General features: G+C 48.6%; 1 protein-coding gene across 1 annotated transcript in view; it reads right to left on the reverse strand.

The window, feature by feature from the left end:
- Positions 1-254: 254 nt before the first annotated feature.
- LOC6596402 overlaps positions 255-20,725 on the reverse strand; it is a 34,737-nt gene continuing 14,266 nt past the window's right edge. Inside the window, exons 3-4 of the mRNA XM_002021551.2 lie at positions 3,383-5,290; positions 255-2,128 (exon numbers count right to left, since the gene is read on the reverse strand). Of these exons, the coding sequence (XP_002021587.1) occupies positions 922-2,128; positions 3,383-5,241 (3,066 nt within the window). The 5' untranslated portion in view covers positions 5,242-5,290 and the 3' untranslated portion in view covers positions 255-921. The remainder of the gene's footprint in view (positions 2,129-3,382; positions 5,291-20,725) is intronic.

Raw genomic sequence — 20,725 nt, forward strand, 5'->3', positions numbered from 1 at the left:
TGTTTAATCTTAGCCACTGCCCCCGCACCGAAGCGGGAATGTGGCACGACAAGCGGCCATTACTTCTGGCAGGCCTGGGCCTGGACTTGGGGCCTGCGGAAGTCGTTCCAGCCCAGCCCTTCCCCAGCGGAAATGGACATTTGCACGCCTCTCGATTGTCCCACATGCCACAGGCCACGCGACCCATTAAAATTCGATTTGTTTCTGTTATTTCTTTCAATTCTCAACTAATTTATTTTTGCTTTTTTCGGTGAAATGCTTTGAGTTTTTTTAGTTTGTGTTTTTGTTTTTGTTTTTAAATTACAATTGGTAGATTTAATTGGCTTACAATTTCGGTTTAAAGTCTAGCTTGAATTTTGGTTTTTGTGTACCTAAAAATAGAACCATCTAACAGTCAAACAATCAAACAATCAATCAATCAAACAATACGAATCGATTGATTCCTGCCAGTCTGTGCGGAACTCAAAAGAAACTTACAATATCATATCCGGGGACCACTACATTGTCCTTCTTCTACTCGTATGTATATTTGAGATCGCTTAGAGTACAAAAACACTTTTAGTGAGACTAACACGAGAGCGTTCAAGGGGGGTTCAAGGGGGGTTCCAGGACTAGGTTCCGATAAGGATTCTCGAAATATATAGTAGGTAGTGTTTGTTTTTTTTTGCTTTCTAAGGGCTTGATACTATACACTTACATTGTCCTCCTGCTGGGGCTGCTTCGGGGGCTTTAATATGGCGTATTAGCGAGTATAAAGAGTGGAAAAGTGTGTCTATAATACAACAGAGGGACCGGGACCGGGGCCGGGGCCAGGGTTGGGCCGAGGCTGGGGCTGGGCTAACTATCCAATCCTCGGACTCGTTTGGGCCCTCAATATCTTCCTTGACCGTCATTCAACCGCCCATCTGTACACGGGTTCGATTAGCTCTTGAAAATATCCTGTCCGGGCTGGGGGCTGGCCGCACCCGTGGCCCCGTTGCCGTCGTTGCCGTTCAGTCGCTTGAGCATGGCGTTGCGGTGCAGCCAGTAGGGCGGCGGATCGGGGGGCTGTCCCGGCAGCAGGGTCTTCGACTTCAGGTTCGAGGCCGCCGGGGGCTTGGGGCTGTGCGAGGCAGTGGCTGCGCTGTACATCACCGGATCGGCCAGCTGGGCGGCCGACTGGCCCACGGCCACCCGGAGGGGCGTCTCCTTCTTCCGGATGGTGTCGCAGGTCTCCTTCATCTTGCACAGCTGATCCTGCAGGTTGCGGTACTCCTCGAGGAACCGCTCCAGCTGCGCCGCATGGTAGTCGTAGGCGGCCACCGAGGAGTTCGCGGCCCCCGCCGCCCTGTTGGCCAGCGCCGAGAAGTCCAGGAGGGGCGTGGCCGCGCTGCTCAACGAGCGCTGGTGCTGCACTGGACTGGAGGGCAGGCTGGGCTTGTGGCCGAGATGGTGGCCCAGAGCCCCCTTGTGCGCTCCGCTCTGGACCAGGTTGAGGAAGCTGTTCGCCCGCTGGCCCCCGCCCGTGTAGGTCGTGGTGCTCGAATAGTTGGCGTAGCTGGACTCGGCCGAGTAGCGCCTGCCCAGGCCCATGGCTTCGTTGAGGAAGCTCCCATCGCCCAGGGTGCTGCTGCCGTACTTGCTCGAGTTGTCGGCCAGCAGCGGCGACTGGCTGTCCGAGGAGTTGCGGAAGTACTTGCCGCTCGTCTTCAGCTTCCGGGGCAGCGTGCACAGTCCCCCATTGGGCGTCGGAGCCCCCTGCGCATAGCCGTGTCCTTGCTGCTGCTGCTGCTGGTGCTGCTGGTGGGCCTGAGCCACCGCGTACTTGGCTATGTCCAGGAGATCCGGATAGTTGCTGTCGAATAGATCGTTATCGGGCCCGTCGCCGTTGCTGCTGCAAAACACGGACGTGGCCATCTCATCCGCCGGGTGGTTGCCGTAGCGGGAGTAGGGCGTGGCCGAGCAGGCCGCCCCCTGCGTGGGTTGGGTTAGTATCGTCGTCGTCGTCGTCGCGGGCTTGCTGTGCGGCGAAGTGATCTTGGTGGTGGCTATGGGCGTGGTCTTCCACGCCACTGCATGTCCGCCATAGCCGGCCAGGCGTGCAGCGGCGTCCACTTGACTGGAGATGGAACTGGAGGCGGAGTCAGTGCTGCGAGGGGTAAAGAGACATACAATTTTCGGTTAGTGGTGGTCGGTACAAGGTAACCCAAGGAGGTACAAGCTAGAGCCCTGGATGTGGGACTACCCCGAATCTCTCTCTCCGAAACGGACTGAACGTGGAACAGGTATTGCCATTTTTACGGCGTCAGAGCCGAAAATTTCGGTTTTTTTTCTCGCTCACTCTCTACTTAACTTTCTGTTAGAGCGAATTTGCTGGCTTTTTTGCTTCGCCCTCTGCCTAGAAACTATGTATTTGCATTTGTTTGGGTAAATTTCTGAATTTACACTGAAAAAAATTAATTTGGAAAATATAAAGAGATGGTTTTTGCGCCAAATAAAAGACAAATATTGGTTAAACCTTTGTTTTGGTGTAAAAAAAAGCCGAATTTGCATAAGAACGCCGCAGAGACTGCGAATGTGTCCGGATAATGTCCGGAGTGCTTGCACTCGGTTTTAATGATTTAGGGTGATCTAACTCTGAATGAAGGCAGGATTCGCCATGATCGAAAGGCATAAAGAGACAATTGGGGATTGCTTTGAGGGGTGCTTTGCTTTCGCGGAAGTCCTACATTCTAGAGCCTGTTTTCTTTCAGTGTAGTTGCTCGCTCCTCAACAATTCACACATAATTGTTCGCAGCTCTTCTGCATGCCCACATCCGTATCCGTATTCGTTGGTTTCTGGTTCTGGCTCTGTCCGGGTCCGTGTCCATGTCCGTGACGATAACCAGCCGCACATCCATTAAACCGCACTCGTATGCCTTTCACACGACCAGCGCCAATCAGGCAGAGTGAGTTCTCAGTTCTCGGCTCTCGGTTCTCCGTGTGCCCAAAATAAAGCACTTCTCACGGATGTGGGAAGTGGGATGCTGGATGTCGGAGGTTGAATGTTGAATGTTAGCTGTGGGGCCAGCCCTCGCATATTTCGCGCGTCATTAGCACGCGCGTGTAAGATGGAGGAGGGAGATCCGGGTGGGGGATGCGGAGTGAGTGCTGCTCGAGCACAAAGTGGAAGTGTCAAGTGTTGCCCATAATACGGACGGAATAAGGGGAGATCCGGGCGGGCACTCGAGCATGACAGCTCTTTGACAGGGACACGGACAGGGATAGGACAATTGCCACTCGAAGTAACGAACCGCAGAAACAAAAGCTGCACCAGCACTCGGGCCTCGTCTGCGGCGGGGCTTGGGGTTGGGGTTGGGGCTGGGTCGGGCACTGGGGCCATGAGGGTGCGAGGTCAACTTACCCGCCGATGTCAATCAGGCGCGGGATGTGCAGATCCGTTTCCTCCAGCGCCAGCGCCACTGCCACTGAATTATTCGCAGCGGATGCGGATGCGGATGTGGAGACAACATTGCCTGCCAGTCGCTTTGTCGTGTCGCCCCCCATAGAAGTCTTTCGCGATGGCTGCTTCTGCTGGTCCTCCTCCTCGTCGTCGTCGCAGTGCGTGGACACATGCAGATAGTCGCCATTGCGGCGCTGGGCGCCACCCGCACTGGGATTCACAATGGCCGCCTGGCCCGCATCGTTGTCGTTGTTGAGGGGCGTGTGGGCGGCGCGCAGATAGCCCTGCTCCTCGGCATCCTGGAACAGGCCGGCCCCGTTGGCGCTGCCGCCGCCACAGCTGGCCCCGCCGCCCAGGTCCGGGCGCACCCGGGCCGTCATTTCGATCTTCTCGTAGCTCTCGCTGCGCCTCACGGGCGGCACGGAGTTCCAGAGCCGCAGCTTGCGCCGCCTCCGCAGCGAGCACAGGCAGATGGCCGCAAAGGAGGAGCCCACCACGAACAGCAGGGCGGCCAGGACGCCCAGCAGGACAATCCGGACGCCCCACGGAGCCTCCGGCGGCCGCCTGGACACGGCCAGAGTCACGCTGGCCTCCACCTTGCCGGCCTTGTTCTCCGCCGCGCACGTGTAGATCCCGGCATCCTGCATGTCCGCCGTGAGAATCGTCAGGTTGGAGGCGTTCCGCAGCATGTTGACGACGTAGGTCTTGCGCCCCTGCGTGGCCGCCGCCGTGCGCGGCTCGTCGGAGTCCTCGCCGCCGGCACTGAGGTTGGCAATCAGCCGGTTCTTGAGCAGCCACCGCACCGCCGGCTGGGGCACACCCTCGACGTAGCAGCTCATGGTGACGTTGCGTCCCTCCACGCCGTGGGCCGTCGTGTCGGTGGCCACGATCTGCGGCACGCAGGCGAAGTCGTCGACGTCCAGCTTGTCCCAGGCGCGGCCCGTCAGTCGGGGGGGCGACTGGCAGGTGGGCGGTATCCCGCTGGGTATGTTCTGCTGCAGCATCCAGGCTCGAAGCGGACGCAGGGAGCAGCTGCAGTTCCACTCGTTGCCGGCCAGCTCCAGGCCGTGCAGCGAGGACAGGGAGGTGATGGTGCCGCTGCGCACCTCGCTGAGCCGGTTCCCGTCCAGCTTCAGCCACTCCAGGCTGCTCTCCAAGCCCGCGAAGGCGCGCACCGCCACGAAGGCCAGCCGGCAGTCGCTCATCTCCAGGCGCACCAGCTGCGGCACGTGGGCGAAGGCGTCGTCCGGGACGCGCAGGATGGGGTTGCCGCTCAGCCGCAGCTCCCGCAGCTCCGACACGTGGTAGAGGGCCAGCGAGGGGATGGCCCCAAGCTGGTTGTGGCTCAGGTCCAGCTCCACGAGGTTGATCAGCTTGCGGAAGGCGTGCCGCTCGATCAGCCGCAGGCGGCAGCGGGCCAGGTAGACCTTCTGGAGGTTCAGCAGCCGCGCGGCCGCGAAGCTGTCGTCCGGCATGGACTGGATGTCGTTGCCGCTGAGGTCCAGCAGCTGGGTGCCGGCGTCGAGCGGCTCGGGGATATGTGTGAGGTTGGCATTAAGGCACAAGACGGACTCCTTGCCGCTCTTCCACTTGCACTCGCACACCGAGGGGCACTCGGCGCGCAGCTGGCTCAGACAGCAGAGCAGCCACAAGAGCTGCCCCAGCGGTATGGGCGGATGCAGGCGCCGCAGGGGCCGCGACTCTTTTCGTCGCACCTTCGTCGCCAGCGTCCTGTGCTGGGCGCTGTTGTCGCTGGCTATGTCGTGCGGCCTGGCCCGCTCCTCCGGCGTCGGTGTGGCGGCTGCCGCTGCCGCTGCCATGGCATACTAGAAGCTCTCACCTGATTCCAATCAGACCACGTTCCCGAGCCTGCAACGAAAGGGGGGAAACGAGAGGGCACATCAATATCACTGCGGCTGTCATAAACCCAAGCACTGCTGACATTTTAATAAGCTCCCGGGGGCTACGCAATGGCTATGGCTATGTACTTCCATCATAGCCGTCACCGTCACCGTCACTGCCACTGCCACACTCGCTGTTGCGACATTAAGTCATAACAACGCCACAAAGGCAAGTCCCCCACAAGCACCAAGGGCCCAGACGGCCTCACACTCCACTCCCCGCCACGGCTCAACCACATTCCAACTAGAAATTTGACTTTCCTTCGCTTTTTTTCGAAGTTTTTTTTTGTCGGTTATGCCCCGCGGTTTGTTTGACTTGGCTACGTGCCTCAGTCCCCCTCCCAGTCCCCCCCAGTCGCTTTGTGTGTTGTGTGGCATGTTGCAATTATGGCCCTCGACCAGGCCTCCCTGCTCCCCCCCTGCTCTTCTCAATATATGAAATTTGCATGCGGCCAACGGGGCGTATGCACAACATTTTGGCATTTCCGCGCTGGTTTTTCGAGAGCCAGAGAGCTGGAGTGTCTCTCCGTTTTTTGATGATTATTTCGGTTATAATCTATGGGAAGGGGCTCTAAAATGTATCGAATAAATGGCAGAATAGGTTGAAGGTGTCCCCCCCGATTCCAAAAGAGTGCTCAATCGAGGCTTACAGAAGAGCTCTGCCATTGGGAGTTTTGAGTAATATTTTAGTAGAATTCCCTACCATTTCCTATATAAATATTGACGGCATTAACCTACAATCCCACAATCCCATTTCTTTACATTTCCTCCAATCTTCAGTCGTACAAATAGATCTGTTGCTTATAAAAGTAAACTTCCATGGAGCCTGTCTCTCCATTTAAAGGGTAATCCAACGAATTTAGAACCTCCTGAACCTTCAGGAATGCCAACAATTCTATTTGTCTAGATGTTAGGGGAGTTTTGGTAAAGGGCTTGTGCGGATTCACAACAGAAACCGGAAGCCGCAAAGCAAACAAAATGCTTGCAAAAACCGCGATGGTGTCGGTATTGGGGGGTGGGGTGGGACTTGCTTGGTCACTAATGCAGGGTGGAGGGCGTCTAGGGGTCAATACACTGGACGACAGTCGCAGAAATGAAATGAAGTTTTTGCATGTTACTGAAAATACTCGGCTGCATTTTTGTGCTGCCAAACAAAGGCATGGGCGGGGGCAGGGGCAGACGAAACGTGCACCAGACACTGCACTGCAAAAGGGAAACGGTGGCAGACAGACAGAAAGAGAGCCCCACATGTGTGCGAGTGTATTTGTGGTTGGTTGTGGCATTGTCGCTGCCGTTTATCATACTCGTGCGAGTACTCGTACTCGTACGCCACCGTGAAGTATGCAACATGCAACATGCAAATGTGCCTGGCTCCGCTTTTGTTGTGGGGGCCTCCTTGCGCCGCTCCTTCGACTCCGAGCTCTGTTTGTTCTTCTTGTGCAGTTACTGCAGACACTAATCCTATTTATGTTGCATTGCAGCGGGGTTAATAATTTTATTTCCAACTGCACAACTGCAGCGTCATTTGTGTCTCCGTCTCCGTCTCCGTCCGTTGCAGTCGCAGTCGCAGTCGTCTGCCGTAAGCCGCTTGCCTGCTTATGACACACGATACTCGTACGTGCCCGGGCTCTGGGCCCCGGCCTGGGTTCGAGAAACTCTCTGTGCTGGCGGTGGCAATGGCCGCTGCTCGGCCTAATGAAACGCCCATTAATGGGGCTCTCAGGAGATCCCACATGTCACAGATGATGTGTCGAAAAAGTTCTGCTCCGGTGACAGCTGCCAAATGCTGGCTTTTGGCAGAGATTTTTGGCCAACTTTGGCTCGCGTCTAGCCCTTGCTTTAATGCGAAAATAATGTCCTTACGGGCCGCATTGATTGCAAATAAATTACACACACACAGACACGACTGTGCGAGAGGGAGAGAGCAGATTAAGTGCCCCAAAGTGCTGCCGTCGTGGACTTCATAAAGACAGCGGAAAATGGGGAGGGGGGCAGGTCCGAGGGGGGCAGCGCCATTAATTTCACTTTGGCGCCGCGTTTCGTTCGTTCGTTGAAACTTTAATTAGAAAATCCCTGCAAAGATTTTTGTGTAATTTTCTCCGCTTGAATGCTTTCACTAAGCCCGAGCGAGCTCCTCCTCCCCCCTGCTCCTCCCCCCTTTCTCCTCCTCCCCACTGATAATGAAGTTCTTTTCTTCTGCCACGTTTTCTTGTATTCTTTGCATTCACACTTCCGGCTTCATTATGTGCAAATTATTTTAGCTGCACTTTCGTTCCCCAAGCCTCCCCAGGCCCCAAGGCCCCTCGAGGTTGGGGCAAATATTATTTCGCTGCTGCTCCTCCGAAAGGGAGGCTTTGATAGTAAATTCCCTTTTAATACTCTAACGGGCAGAATGATAATTATAGGAAGGAATCTTCACGAGATTGAAAGTGTATCCAGGCCTTCGATGGCTGGAAGAATCTCCCAGATCTATCTGCCTGTGAAAGAGCATTGGGGCTTCTCCATCTGGCAGCGAGGGTAAGCCAAGTTAAAAGTAATCTCTAGTCCATTCCATTCCGTCCAGCTCGCTGTCATTATTCATTTTTTGTGCGGCTTTCTTTTTGTGCTGTGTAACCTTTTTTGCCGCATTGTTTTGCAGCTGTAAAGCAATTTTCACAAGCATAATAGACTTTACCAGGGAAAAACACACAACAACAAAAAATGGGGAGAAACTCCAAGCAAAATGCCTGAAAAATAAAGGGAAAGCCAAGGAGCGAGGGAGAGCCCAGGGAAAGCTAAGCGGTATTTCTCAAGAGGCACGGCTCGGGCTGGGGAATTCGCATCGGCCACGTTCTGTGGTCAGCAGCAGCTGCACGGCAGCCTTGGGGGCGGGGTGGGGCTCCGCTGCATCCTTTCAGCCCTTCCGACCCTACCCCTTCGCGCTCCCATTTCTGTCGAGTGCCCACTTCACTAGTTGTTGTTTGCTGCGTACATTTGTTGCGGGCCGGTCCTTTGTCAACATTTGCACTGCCATTTGTTCATGATTTTAGCCAGAGTCGAAGCCGAGGCCCAAGAGGGGCCTTAAATAATGCCAAAACAGCGGCGCAGCATTTAATTAACTCCCCTCCGCCGAAGGCAGTGCTAACGACCCCGCAAAAAAAAAATCCAGAGCCCTGCAGGTAGGACTCCAAGAGAATGGATTCTCTAGAGTGTTTGGCAGAGCTGGGAGAGCAGAGCAAGCCTTTATTGGGGCTTATTGGGTCTGATAAATCACCTGCCATACCCCCCTATCAGCCAGGCTAATTATCATCATAGACAAATACAAATTTATGGCCAGAACGGCCAGAGAGAGGGCCCTTTGTCATCGCAGTGAAATTAAATAAACGTTTATCTTGGCTTGAGTGCCCGATAAGCAGGCTACCGAAAACGTGTGTCTTATTAAGCCATAAATAGAGAAGTAAAAGTTAAATTGCACCTTTCCCGACCCCCTCCCTGTGTGGGGGAGGGGGGCGCTATATCCACAATAACCAATAATACCGAAAGCCAATAAAAGTAAACAACCCGACGAAACAAAGCCCGGGGCGAACCCGCATGGCCAGGATACAGGATACTGGCTACTGGCTACAGGCCCTGCCTCACGCACACGTTTGCAATATCCCCCGAACATAAATATCCAAAAATACTGGGGCCCTAACCGGGGGGTGCTTCAATTTTACGACGTCCCTTTCCCGTCCCTCCGCAAACGTGTTCAATTGCCGCAATAAAACTTCTTGATAATATGTGAAAATCATACAAAGCACAATATTAAATTAGCCCACAACGAAAATGTGAATGGCATTGACGGCGACGGCGACGAGGACGAGGACGAGGACAAGGACGACAATGGCAACAACCGACCGACTGTGGCCATAACCGCCGACAACCGACCAGGAATGTAGACCATAAAATGTGCAGATGTCAGCCCGAAAAGGCAGCCCGAAATGGCTGAAAATGCTGAATGCTGATCAGCATATTCTCGGGCGTAGACAGGGGGCGTGGCAGCAGCAAACAGCAAACAGCCGCAAGGTAAGCGTAAGGATGGGACCATCAATTTCATTGAATGATATGTTTATATGATTCCGAAATTTGAGGTGTAGGTGTGCCGGCCATAACCATTACTGGATTAGGCCAGAGTTGGAGATTAGTTAAGAGCTTCGTTGGGGGGAGGGAGTTTCCCCAACTAAAAGTTGTGCTTGCCCCAAACCAAGGGCGGGGCGGGGCGGGGGGAGACATAGAGAACTTTTGTCAGCCGAAAAGTTACGGGCGCCTGGGAGACATCTCAATTGGTTTTGTGTGACAGTTATTGATTATTTAGTCGGGGTGTTCGCTGATTGTTCGAGGCTGCTGGGAAATCAACGAAATGGCAGCAGTCCAACTAATTGTTCGGGTCTGGCAGCCTCGCCGAGGACGGAGATTCAACTTTAATGCCGGAGAAAGGACGGGTGGGGAACCGGAAATTTGATTTGCTTTTCCCCAGCCATAGAAAGCCATTCAAAGCCCTGCCCCCCCCCCCCCCCCCCCCCCCCCCCCCCCGCCCTGCCTGCCTTCTGGAGCATACCGAAAGGATTTCCGCGCACAAAAACTCAATAATATTACAAGTCCCGTATAGGTATGCCCGTGAATTTTCGGTGAATTGCATTCACTTTTTTTCACGCCGGGCTGATTCGATTTGCACTTGAATCGGGAGACGTCGGTCGGAGTCGGAGAGTGACAGAGGTTGCAGTATTTGGGGCACATTCCATGGGGCATTTACTTTCGTTTGGCTCTGCAAATATTTGCCGTAACAGAATTCAAAAATGCAAAAGAAATTCCGGACTTTTGAATTCCATTCTTTGATACTTTTCCTGTGGCTCGAGGAATGTGTGTCGGCCCAGTAAATATTTCGTTAAATAAACAATTAGTTTGGGCAATAATACATAAATATTTGTGCAAATACTGCTGGAGGAATCCGAGATTCGTTTCCTTAATTATTAAATCAAGCAAAAAAACATCTTCCTACTGGGAATCTCACGAAAAATCCTCTTATGACAAGAAGCTTTTCTCAGACAGTAACCGCCTTGATTGCATTTCCTTTCCACCTGCCTGGCGTCTGTCGAGCGCCGACTGCCGAGTGCATTTCTCTTACCAATTTCCCCCTTGTCTTGGCCCGCATCTCATCCAATGAGGAACAATATTGCCTCTGGCTCTGGCTCTGGCTCGGGCTCTGGAGCCAGCCGTTGACTTTTCCAATTGAAGCTCGAGGACCTCCGCAGTTGATTGCTTCGGGAAAACTTTGCAACAACATGTAGCGGGAGCTAAACCAACAGATAGTGGATGGCAGATAGCGGATAAAGGATAGCTATCAGGCTCCTCCCGCTGGTTAACGAAAATAATCAGCCAAGCGAAAATCTTTGTTTATTAGCGTTTTTTCCCGCGATTTTCCGCGCTTTCCTGCACTTTCCCGCGCTTTCCCGCGCTTGAACTTTCGCCTGAAACTGTTTCTGGGATGATCATATTTTTCTATTATTTTTTTTTTGTGTAATATTTAAATGCAATACCTATGCACTCGCTGGCATTGTTTCCTGTCCCGCATGGAAAAAGCAGCGATTTATTGTTGTCATCCGGCGCTGAGCTCATCGAAATGAAATGCAAACACATCTCGGCCCATTTCTCATAATTGAAATTGTAACGGATCAGAGAATGCAAATAAATACGATACTCGATCCGTGGCTCCCCTCCCTCCACCCCCACCATTAAAAGCGTTTCAATGGGCCTCCCGCTCTATTGTGCGCCCGGTCATGAGTTATTATCCATATCCACAAAGGCACGGCCCCCGTAATGCCACCAGCCGGCTTTATAGTCTCTTCTTTTTTTATTCGCCCCACTTTGTTTTTGTTGAGGACTCTCCCTCTCTCTCTCTCTCTCTCGGGTGGCTGACCCACATGCAGTTGTTTTTCAGTTGTTAGTTTCAGTCAATTAAATGCAGCGGATTATATCTAAATCGCTGCCATTTTTAATAAATACGTAAACATTTGCATAGAACAAGGCCAGGTCCAGGTCCAACCCAGCACCAGGCCTTCAAAAGCAAAAAGAGCCGAAGGGCAGAAGGGCTACGATAGCGTTCACATAAATCTGTGCAGGTTTATTCCCTTATAAAGAGTATTACGATATTCCCCTCGGAGATCAACCATAGTCGGAATTTGGTGGAAATTGTATGGCTTGTGGGTATCACTGGTAGAGAATCGAACAAAAGGCGTGATTGTGGGCAAGATATCAACTGCGACAGTATCAAATTGTCTTTGAACAGAGATTACGAATGACAAACAATCGTTAAAACAACCACAACAACTATTATTGAAGCTCTCACGGACAGACACCATCGATAAGCCTGTTCTAATTCGACTAAAAGCCGCCGGCTTCTACATATTTACACTTTTTTTTGCACGAGTAAAGAAGAGGGGAGCAGAAGAAAGAATGCGCCACTGCTAAGCATACGCATACGCTGCACCCACTCCATCTCACTCACACTCATAGGCGAAACAGCGACACTCTTTCGATCTACCTTTGCATTGAGAGAGGCAAAATACCATGAGCTGAGATGAGCGAGCAAACGTATGTAGCTAAAGCGAGAAAGAGCTTGGGAGAGGCGATTGGAAAAATGAGCAAAAGCGCATAGCGTCGGCGCTCTCCGCCCAAGGTGTCACATTTTTGAGGTGTCGCATTTCCAAATCTAGATCACCAAGACTCTGGCATGTATAGTGCTTCCAGTGTTATACCTCACCTTATACGCGCTCTCCTTCCGTCGCTTTTTTTCCATCTCTCTCTTCAAGCATGGCGTCATAGCGCTCTCAATAGTGCTGAGCGTAATAGAAAGAGAACTCGCGGGCCACCTTTTATGATTTCATTTGCTTTTTCTTTGCAGTTGCGGTGTCGTAAAAACGGGATAAATTAAAAACTCGCGTGAAGAAAATCAAACGGACAGAAAGCCAATGGTAAAAGACCCGAAAAAATGGAAAATGAAACCCGCGTGAAGAAAGCAAATGGGAAAAAACGGTAAGCAAGAGAAAAGAGTGCTTCTTTACTGTTTTTCTGTACTTTTTGCATGCTGTTAGGTCTTTTTGCTCTTCCTTTGATGTAATCTTTAAAGTATTGATGTGTATGTTTAATATATATGTATGTATTTTAGCTGGACTTTAGTGACTTTAGCTAGGGCATCCGTTTTATTTTATGCATCAGGGCCTTTGTTTGCCTTTGGCTTGCATTTTTGTCCGCGGTTTCTATTCATTCGAATATATCGGTACGTACCAGCTCAAAAAAAAAACATTTTATTCATATTTTGATCTAGGGATCTTTTTGGGGAATGTTTTGTATCTCTATATTGTTATAAACTAAAAATGTTTCATATAGTGGTCCGATCTTGGCGGCTCTGACTCTGAATAAATTTAATAATCTATCAATATACGAAAAATAGTATAATAATAAAGCTGCCATTGAAATGGTTAATTGTCAAGGGTATGTTTTTGGTGTTTGCCAGACTGTGAGGCAGTTAACGATAGCTTTAACGGTGACAAGCGACCAGATAACGCTAAAATCATTTCCGAAAATGGCCCATAAGGATTGGAACGCCCTCTGATGGCAGGGCGGCATGGCTCAAAGCCCATTTCCCTTTTCCACGTACACGGACACGCATTAGTTCGGCATAAATTTTAGGGCTTACACCTGTACCCATTCAATATCCTTTGCCCCTCTCTCTACGCTCTACTCTCTACTCTCTAGTTATTTATGCAGAATAACAAAGCGCTCGCGCAGAAAGTATTTAAATATGCATATGACTGTGGGGGGGAGCAGGGGAGCCGATTTTGACTCTTTCGCGGTTGAGATTTCGCGGATTAATACAGTATATTGCGGCTATAAGGAAATTTTTGCTGGTTTTGTACAAATCTTTCATTAAAATACAATTTAAAATAAGTAAATAATTGAAATATTTCCACCTATAATTCTGTATTTAGTTTATTTACAATATCTTACACAGTACCATTTACATCTTCAATTAGGGGTGATAAAAACGATCCCCGATTAAAAACAAAGATAAATCTGAATAAATTCCATTATTGATAGATAAATAAAGATAGATATATCTATAGAAATACGGAAAAACATGGCTGGATAAATGAAACATTTTAATGCATTTTTGCATATCTTTCGCTGTTTTTAACATCATTTTACATACATGTACGCTTTCCATATAAAAATATGGTATAAGCACTTCGATTTCGATAAGCTTCGATGATGTCGGGCTCGTTATAGGCCATTTGTACTGTATCCTCTGTGGTATAGCCAATACAGCATTTTTAATACCTTTTACCCGCTGCACAGGCGGCACAAAGGCGATGCACACGTGACTACACACCTGTCCCCCCCGGCCCCCTCCCGGCCCTTGCTCTCATCCACGGGCAGGAGTGTAGTTTACTCTCGGGTCTCCATTGTTGTTGGCTTTTGTGCGATGTGCAGATGTTGTTGCATGGATATTGAAAAGCATTTGGTCATCAAATATGTATAGGTATGCCATGCACACACACACACACATATGCCTATCCGTATGTAGATGCTGCTGGCATTCAGGTCAGTGGATCAAAAATGCCAAAGACAACTTACAAAAGTTAAAAACAGACTGGCCATCATCGATACGTGTAGGATGTACGATGTACAGTAGTGTGTGTGTGTGTGTGCTAGGATAAGTGGGCGTCGTGGGGATGAGTTGGAGTCTGTTGGGCCAGCTGTGCTCCACTTTCGCTTTTTGTGTTTGTGCACTCGTTCGTTTCGGTCCAACTTTTGGCCAATTTGAGGAGCCGCCTCTAAGAGGCGAAGGTCAGAAGACGAAGAGAAACAGCTGCTCCCCCACAGCCCACACTCGGTGCACCTACTGCCTGGGCCCACTTTGGAAGAGCTCTACCATGTTCCAAGAAAACGCAATAAACTTATCGAAAGTGCGAATTTAATTTTGATTCATTTTGAAGATTTTCTCCTAGCTTTCCACTAAGCTCGGCCCCCATTAAAAGCCAATAAAAGTCAAACCAGGTCCCAATGCCAATCTCATTCCATCCCATCCGATTCCGACCCCGTCCAATCCCATTTTCCCATTTTCCATTTTCCATTTCCATCCGCACACTTTACGTCCTCTTCGGCTGCATTACCATAAAAAGCGAATGCAGTTCGGGGACTCGGGACTACAAACGAAACGCATTTGTATGCACTTTTGCTTTTCCTAACCAAACATCAGACGGATGGCGAATGCAACATTAAGGCGAAAGTGTTGTTCCCCCATATTCCCCCCCCCATCAGCATACACGCGAGTGTGTGTGTGCTCCGGCGCCATTATGCAGGGCAGAGCGAGAGCGAGAGAGCGAACACTGTGCTAAGTGCTTTTTCTTTGCTTATGAGGAGCGGAAAAAAGGTACCCTGGGAAAGGGGTAGCGCATTGTTTGCCCATTCCGGTGGTGGGTATGAGACAGGGGATAGGGGATGCTCATAGAGAGACAAGGAGTTGGGCCCGAAGATAAGCTATGGCTGGGCACTAGCGTAAGAACCATATCTACCAGATTGACTAATTCAGATCGGATCATTACTATAGCCAGAATTGAGAAGAAAAATTCCCGTGGCTGAATCCCTAGGCACGCCCGCGCTCTCTTTCTCTTGCAATTTTCACGTTAACGCCATCTGTCGGAGTGAGGGAGATATAAGGGACGGATGGTGCTTCGTTGGTTGTAAGAGAAAAAGAAAAAGAGACGGATATGTTCTACGAAAAATGAGTTATGGCTTCAGCTAGGGTATCATGAAGTAGATCATTTATAAGCTTGCGTATGTTTCAATATTTATGAGCACAAACTGAGTACCGGGTGAAATAGGGACCTTATTCGCGATTACAAGCTTCAGACTACGAGTCTCTCTAGGAAAGAGCTATAGTAAAGAGAGACAACGAAGAAAGTACATACTAGACATGAGGAATCCCCATGTACTGCTAAGCTACTGTGTGTGAGAATTACAAAAGAAGTGAAAGAGGAGGGGGACTGCATGGTTAGGTCCGCCATTCTGGCTATCATAGTGATATGATCGCAACCAGATTGTGCAGTCTGGTGATATAGAAATATGGACCTCCTATCACTCCTAAATTGCCGCTTGCCACTAAACTCCGTGTAATCTGAAGCAAAGGTTAAAATCTCTCTCTTCGCATCTGTTTTCCCGGAAAATGTTTCCAATCCATAATGGATTTGTTTTCGAAACGCTTGCCAGAGCATAGTTGAGGTAATCCAACCAACCGCAGGCGATGACGATGACCTTTTCCGACCTGTAGATCATTTGGGAATCGCGTGCCCATCCCCCCTTAACCCCCCCCACAGTGCTCGCTTGTACTAGTATAATAAAAGCCACCAAAAAGAGTAAACAATTTGCGCGCATAAAAGCCGAAGAGCAAATAAACTCCTACCAAATCCTGCCGCCAGCCCAGAACAAAGCAAATAAAACAAAAGCGAAACAGGACGAAAAGGAAGGGTGGGTCAGGGTGGAGAGGGGATGGGGGAAGGGATGTCAGGGTTGCCTACTAATGCAAACACAGCCTCAAAGCCGCATGCAGCCACCCACACGGATGCACACGTACACAATGACGGGCATACTCGTATGTGTATGTGTGTGTGTGTGTGTGTGTGTGTGTAGGCCTATCCCGCAAGGTGCTTTGTGCCCCGCTGCCGCTGCTGTTGTGGCTGTTGCGGGTTTGGCTGTTTAATTTGAGCCCCGGAGAGGAGCCAAACAATTTTTAATCATGTTTATGGCCAAGCAAATGTACACACACACACTCACACGCACACGCTCCAGCACGGATCTGATTTCATAGCACAAAAACTGTTTCAAGTACAAATGACACAAAAAAAAAAAACAACGAAATCTCCCCAATTTATTTCAATAAAAGCCCATTGGAGATTATCTAAACCCAGCAACAAAAAGCAACAGCAGACCTGCCAAGTCAACAAACAAAACAAAAACAAAACGTTGGGATAATTGAGTCGAACAATTAATTATCTGGATTTCAATTTGAAATAAATTAAATAAAATATATCTGTACATCATTTTGGATTGTATGAAAAAATGTACAAAAAAGTCCCAGCATTTGCTCGTTTACCACAGACTCCCACAAGTATTATTAAATATCAGTTAATGATTCCACTATCCACTACAGTACCGGTCTTAAGTGCTGGCAAAGCAGTAACGTTTTGTTAGTTATGTTGAGTTGTGTAGATTAAGTTTTAAGAGCCTTTCTATCGCGATTTTTAAACGTAAATTGATTGTTTTTCTAGAAATTAATCAATTTTCTATAAGATTGGCTAATTTTTTTAAGCGTGTATTTATTGATTTAATTTTTTAAATTTTTTAAAACCGATCATAAAGTTTTACGATAGATTTCGGTGAATTTGAGTATAAGTATAGTAACACACCATTCAGTTAGGCGAGATGGATTAATTTTTCATGCAGGGCTCTAGTATACATATGAACACACATATATCAAATACAAATACAATAATATTCTATTTCGAATATCCCTAAGGGGGATGACAATATGTTGAAAAGATCCCCGTCTTGCCTTGTTTATCGTTTCCTGGGCTTCCACTGACATTTCTCCAATGGGTAGGCATAGGCAACGATATTTTATTAACGTTTAACCATGTGAGGAAATTTACGAAGGGTGGAAGTATGCTTCCCTTCAGTAAGACCTCCTTGCACTTTTAAATATTCAAATTGACATTCCATTCGGATTATTATCCACTCCACTTATTTTTGCTTTAATTTTGTCTTGAATCATGGAATTCATTGTCGAATGCCTTCCCTTACTTGTTGTTGCCTTCAAAAAATTCTCCTTCCCGCGGAAAGGAATGCCAGTGCAAGGCTTAAAACGAACTCCAAACATCCAATTCATGCATGCAATGAATAAAAGCCACTAAAGAATCATCCTTTGATACAAAATACAATATCAAAGGAGTTCGAAAAAATCAAACTGTTGTCCATTTTCCTATTAAAACAGCGGCATCGCCGTTATGTCTGTTTTTTGAGCGAGGTTGCAACACTTAAATCCCTCCACAAGCCCAATCGCATGTTGGTCTTCCAAGCTTTGGCAAAGAAATGCTCAATAAATATTTAAAAGACAATAAAGTTAGGGGTACATTCGCTGAAGCTCTTCTGAAAGGGAAGTCGAAGTTGAAAGATAACCCAAAAAGTTAGATGGTTTGAAGATACATATATATTTCTTGGGAGACGTCAATAAAACAGACCAGTTTTTTTAATATAGCATTGATTATAATGAATACCCCTAAGAAAAAATACCAAACAGATAATCATTCGATACAAAGTTTAGTTTTTATTCCACTTTAAAGATGCATTTTGTGCCTACAAATTGGGTAAATGGCTCTTATTTCGTTAGCTAAAACTCCTATATGCTCGAAGTATCATTTTTGTGGAGCCCTGTACAATTCTCAATCAAATTGTATTCCAAATTCAAATTCCGTAAACAAACTCTCAACCTCCTTCCGCCTGAGGCCCCACCGTGCGTCTTCCCAAATATAATACACCCTTGAACCCTGCCAGAACAGGGTATAAATACATGGATAAATGCCTAGAATGTATATTTTTATTGTTATATGATATTTATGGATTAATCAAACCGATTGCCGCGGGGACCGCGTGTGGTTTGGGGTTAGATGGGGCCTGGCCTGGCCCCTCTCTCCTCTCTCCGCGCAGCTTTCGCTGAGCGTGCTATTTTTAATTGTCTGAATCAATCCGCGCTCGAAATTTTAATTAAATATTTAAATTAAATGAGCAAACAAACAAACAAATAAACAAACAAACACCAGCACAAGCAAATATGCAAACCCCCTCAGAGACCCCAACCCCAACCCCGCCCCGCCCCGCCCCACCCCGCCCTGCGTGCTTTTTAACACATTTAGGTTGTCATGAAATTTAATTTTTGTTTTAATTTTATTTTTTATTTTTTGTTTTTAGCATAATAAATATGTACTTTCAGTAGTTTGTTGTTGGAGCCCGCCATTCATTTGCATTCATTAGGAATTTCATTCGAGTGCGTTTGAGTGTGTGTGTGTGTGGTGCGTGTGTGTGCTAGCAATTAAACAAAACTCCCTCGGAGAAAGGAGAAAGGAGGGGGGCAGCAGCAGGCAAAGTCAAGGACACTTTTCGCATTACACGTGGCAGTGGGCCAGGATTAGGGCCACGCCAGGAGCAGCTCCGACCAGGAGGACAATCAAACAGTTCTGCACGTGGACGTGTGGTATGGGACGCCTTTTAAATATGCATGGCGTTGCACAAAAGAGCCAAATGCATTTGCGGCAGCCAGCAGGCTGCTGATTACACAGCAAGCGAATGGAATACCCTTACTCTAGATGGGGTACGTCGGCTTTTCTGTGGGAGTGGTCTCTAAAAGCGTGATGGATCGATTTGAAACGAAACTTTGCTTAAAAGATACTCGTTTTAATGTGGAAATATGCCCTGCCATAGCCTCTGAGAGAATACACTCTTTGAGTAGTAGTAAGATATGAATATCTAGGATTTATGAACGCCATGATGATAGGGAAAAAGTTGTGAGGTCAGAGGTCAGGTCCCAGATTGTCGCGAAGGCCGAGCAGCAGCAGCAAATGCCACCTGCTCCAGCCACACCTGCCAGTCGGCCTACTTTTAGTTCCCAACAGCAGACCATTACCCCACCCACCCCCCTCCCCACCCTATCTGCTCGGTATTACATTTTGACCTTTGACCATTGTATCTAAAAGCCTGCAAATGCTGCCCCGTCATGCGGTGGGGACTTTAATATAGAAAAGGCCGAGGCCGACTCGACCAGCATCTGGCCAACTGACCATCGGACTTTCCTTTTTCCTCTTTCGTTTCCTTTCCAGCACTTCCGTGCCCCGACCAGGGAACGGCCAGGCTATCTGCTCCCACGGTGTTGGCCATTTTCTCGGGCAACCTTCAGACCGGGCCGCAAACTTTTGATTAATGTTTGTTAGTTTGTCTCGGCGTAAAATGTATTTGTTTTAAACAAAATGCAGTGCAGAAAGTGTGAAGGGGAGGCGTGTGGCCACTCCCCGCTCCATGACGTGCCCGTTTCGGTTTCAGGCATCGCCTTTAATTCTTTCAGTGCTTTTTATGGGCTCCGTTGTGGCGCATTTTTTGTTCGGTCCTTTGTCTATTTTTCCCATCCCGAAAGCCAGTCCGTAGTCCCTTTATTCACTCTATTTCGGTGTTCATTCATCTCTGAAGTCGGCAGACGCGCAGAAAATATTTTTTGATATATTGACTGCATAATATTTGGCTTTTACACGTGTCTGGAAACACAAACATTGTCCACGACCAGAAAAACTAACAGCAAAAGGATATTCGTAGTGGAGCGACAGGACACTGGAGGGAGCTACAGTAGAGAGATCTACAGCCGAATGGAAATAAAATACATGGGAGGAGTGACTGCTCTTCTATTCGCAGGATATGATGCTGTTTTAGGACCTACTTTGGGGGCCAGCTTCAGCGAAAGTTTCCCTTAGCCAGTGCCTACTGTTTTTGGGCAATATTTGTGACCGTTTCGTTGCCTCTTGATATGTGTACATTTTTCTAGTAGGACTAGAGCCGCCCCCACATACGGCGCTGCGATGTACTCAAGCGTGAACTAAAAGATTAGAATTTCAAACATTTTTCGCACTCAATTCTTTTAAACCAATACCCAATTTGTGGGTGGTGGCTGTGGGCCAGGCCAATTTGTAGGCCCAGCCGAGCAGCTGCCAAAACTGGCGGAGAGCCTGACGGCGTCGAGCCAGACAAACGAGATTTTAATGTGGATGCAAAACTCTTTTAAAGCGACAGAATCCAAAATAAAATACACCTTTCACGCTTGATTTATCGCCACCGAAAGTGTGCTTTAAATACTCAGTTTGAATGCGCAAAATATTTGCTGTACAAAACGTGCTGATTTACCAGAAAGGATAAGACCACCCTCCCCTCCCGCGAAGGGGTTAATGAATGCGGCGGGGGACGGGGGTGACCCTTGGAGGCGGGGTGACACAAGGCGTGACACAAAAAAAACACAAAAAATTAGCGGGAAATCTGTGAGCCACAGCAAGGGCCGAGGCTCTACTTTCTTTACTACACGATTTGTATTTCCTAAGATTTATAAATTCTATGCTATCATTTTATACGTAGTCATGCGCCAAAATTAGTATCGCCCTCTATATTTGGATATCTCTCTTTGAAAAAGGGACGAATCGCGGATCCCTCCACAATCTCTTCCAATTTTGAGAAAAACAGGAACCACGACAGCTAGCTCGGCTCTAATGATAGTTCTTGAACTCCGTTTACCGCCTTT

The sequence above is a fragment of the Drosophila persimilis genome, unplaced genomic scaffold (genome assembly GCF_003286085.1).
Source record: "Drosophila persimilis strain 14011-0111.01,24,50 unplaced genomic scaffold, DperRS2 tig00000124-arrow-pilon, whole genome shotgun sequence".
NCBI classification, from domain to species: domain Eukaryota; kingdom Metazoa; phylum Arthropoda; class Insecta; order Diptera; family Drosophilidae; genus Drosophila; species Drosophila persimilis.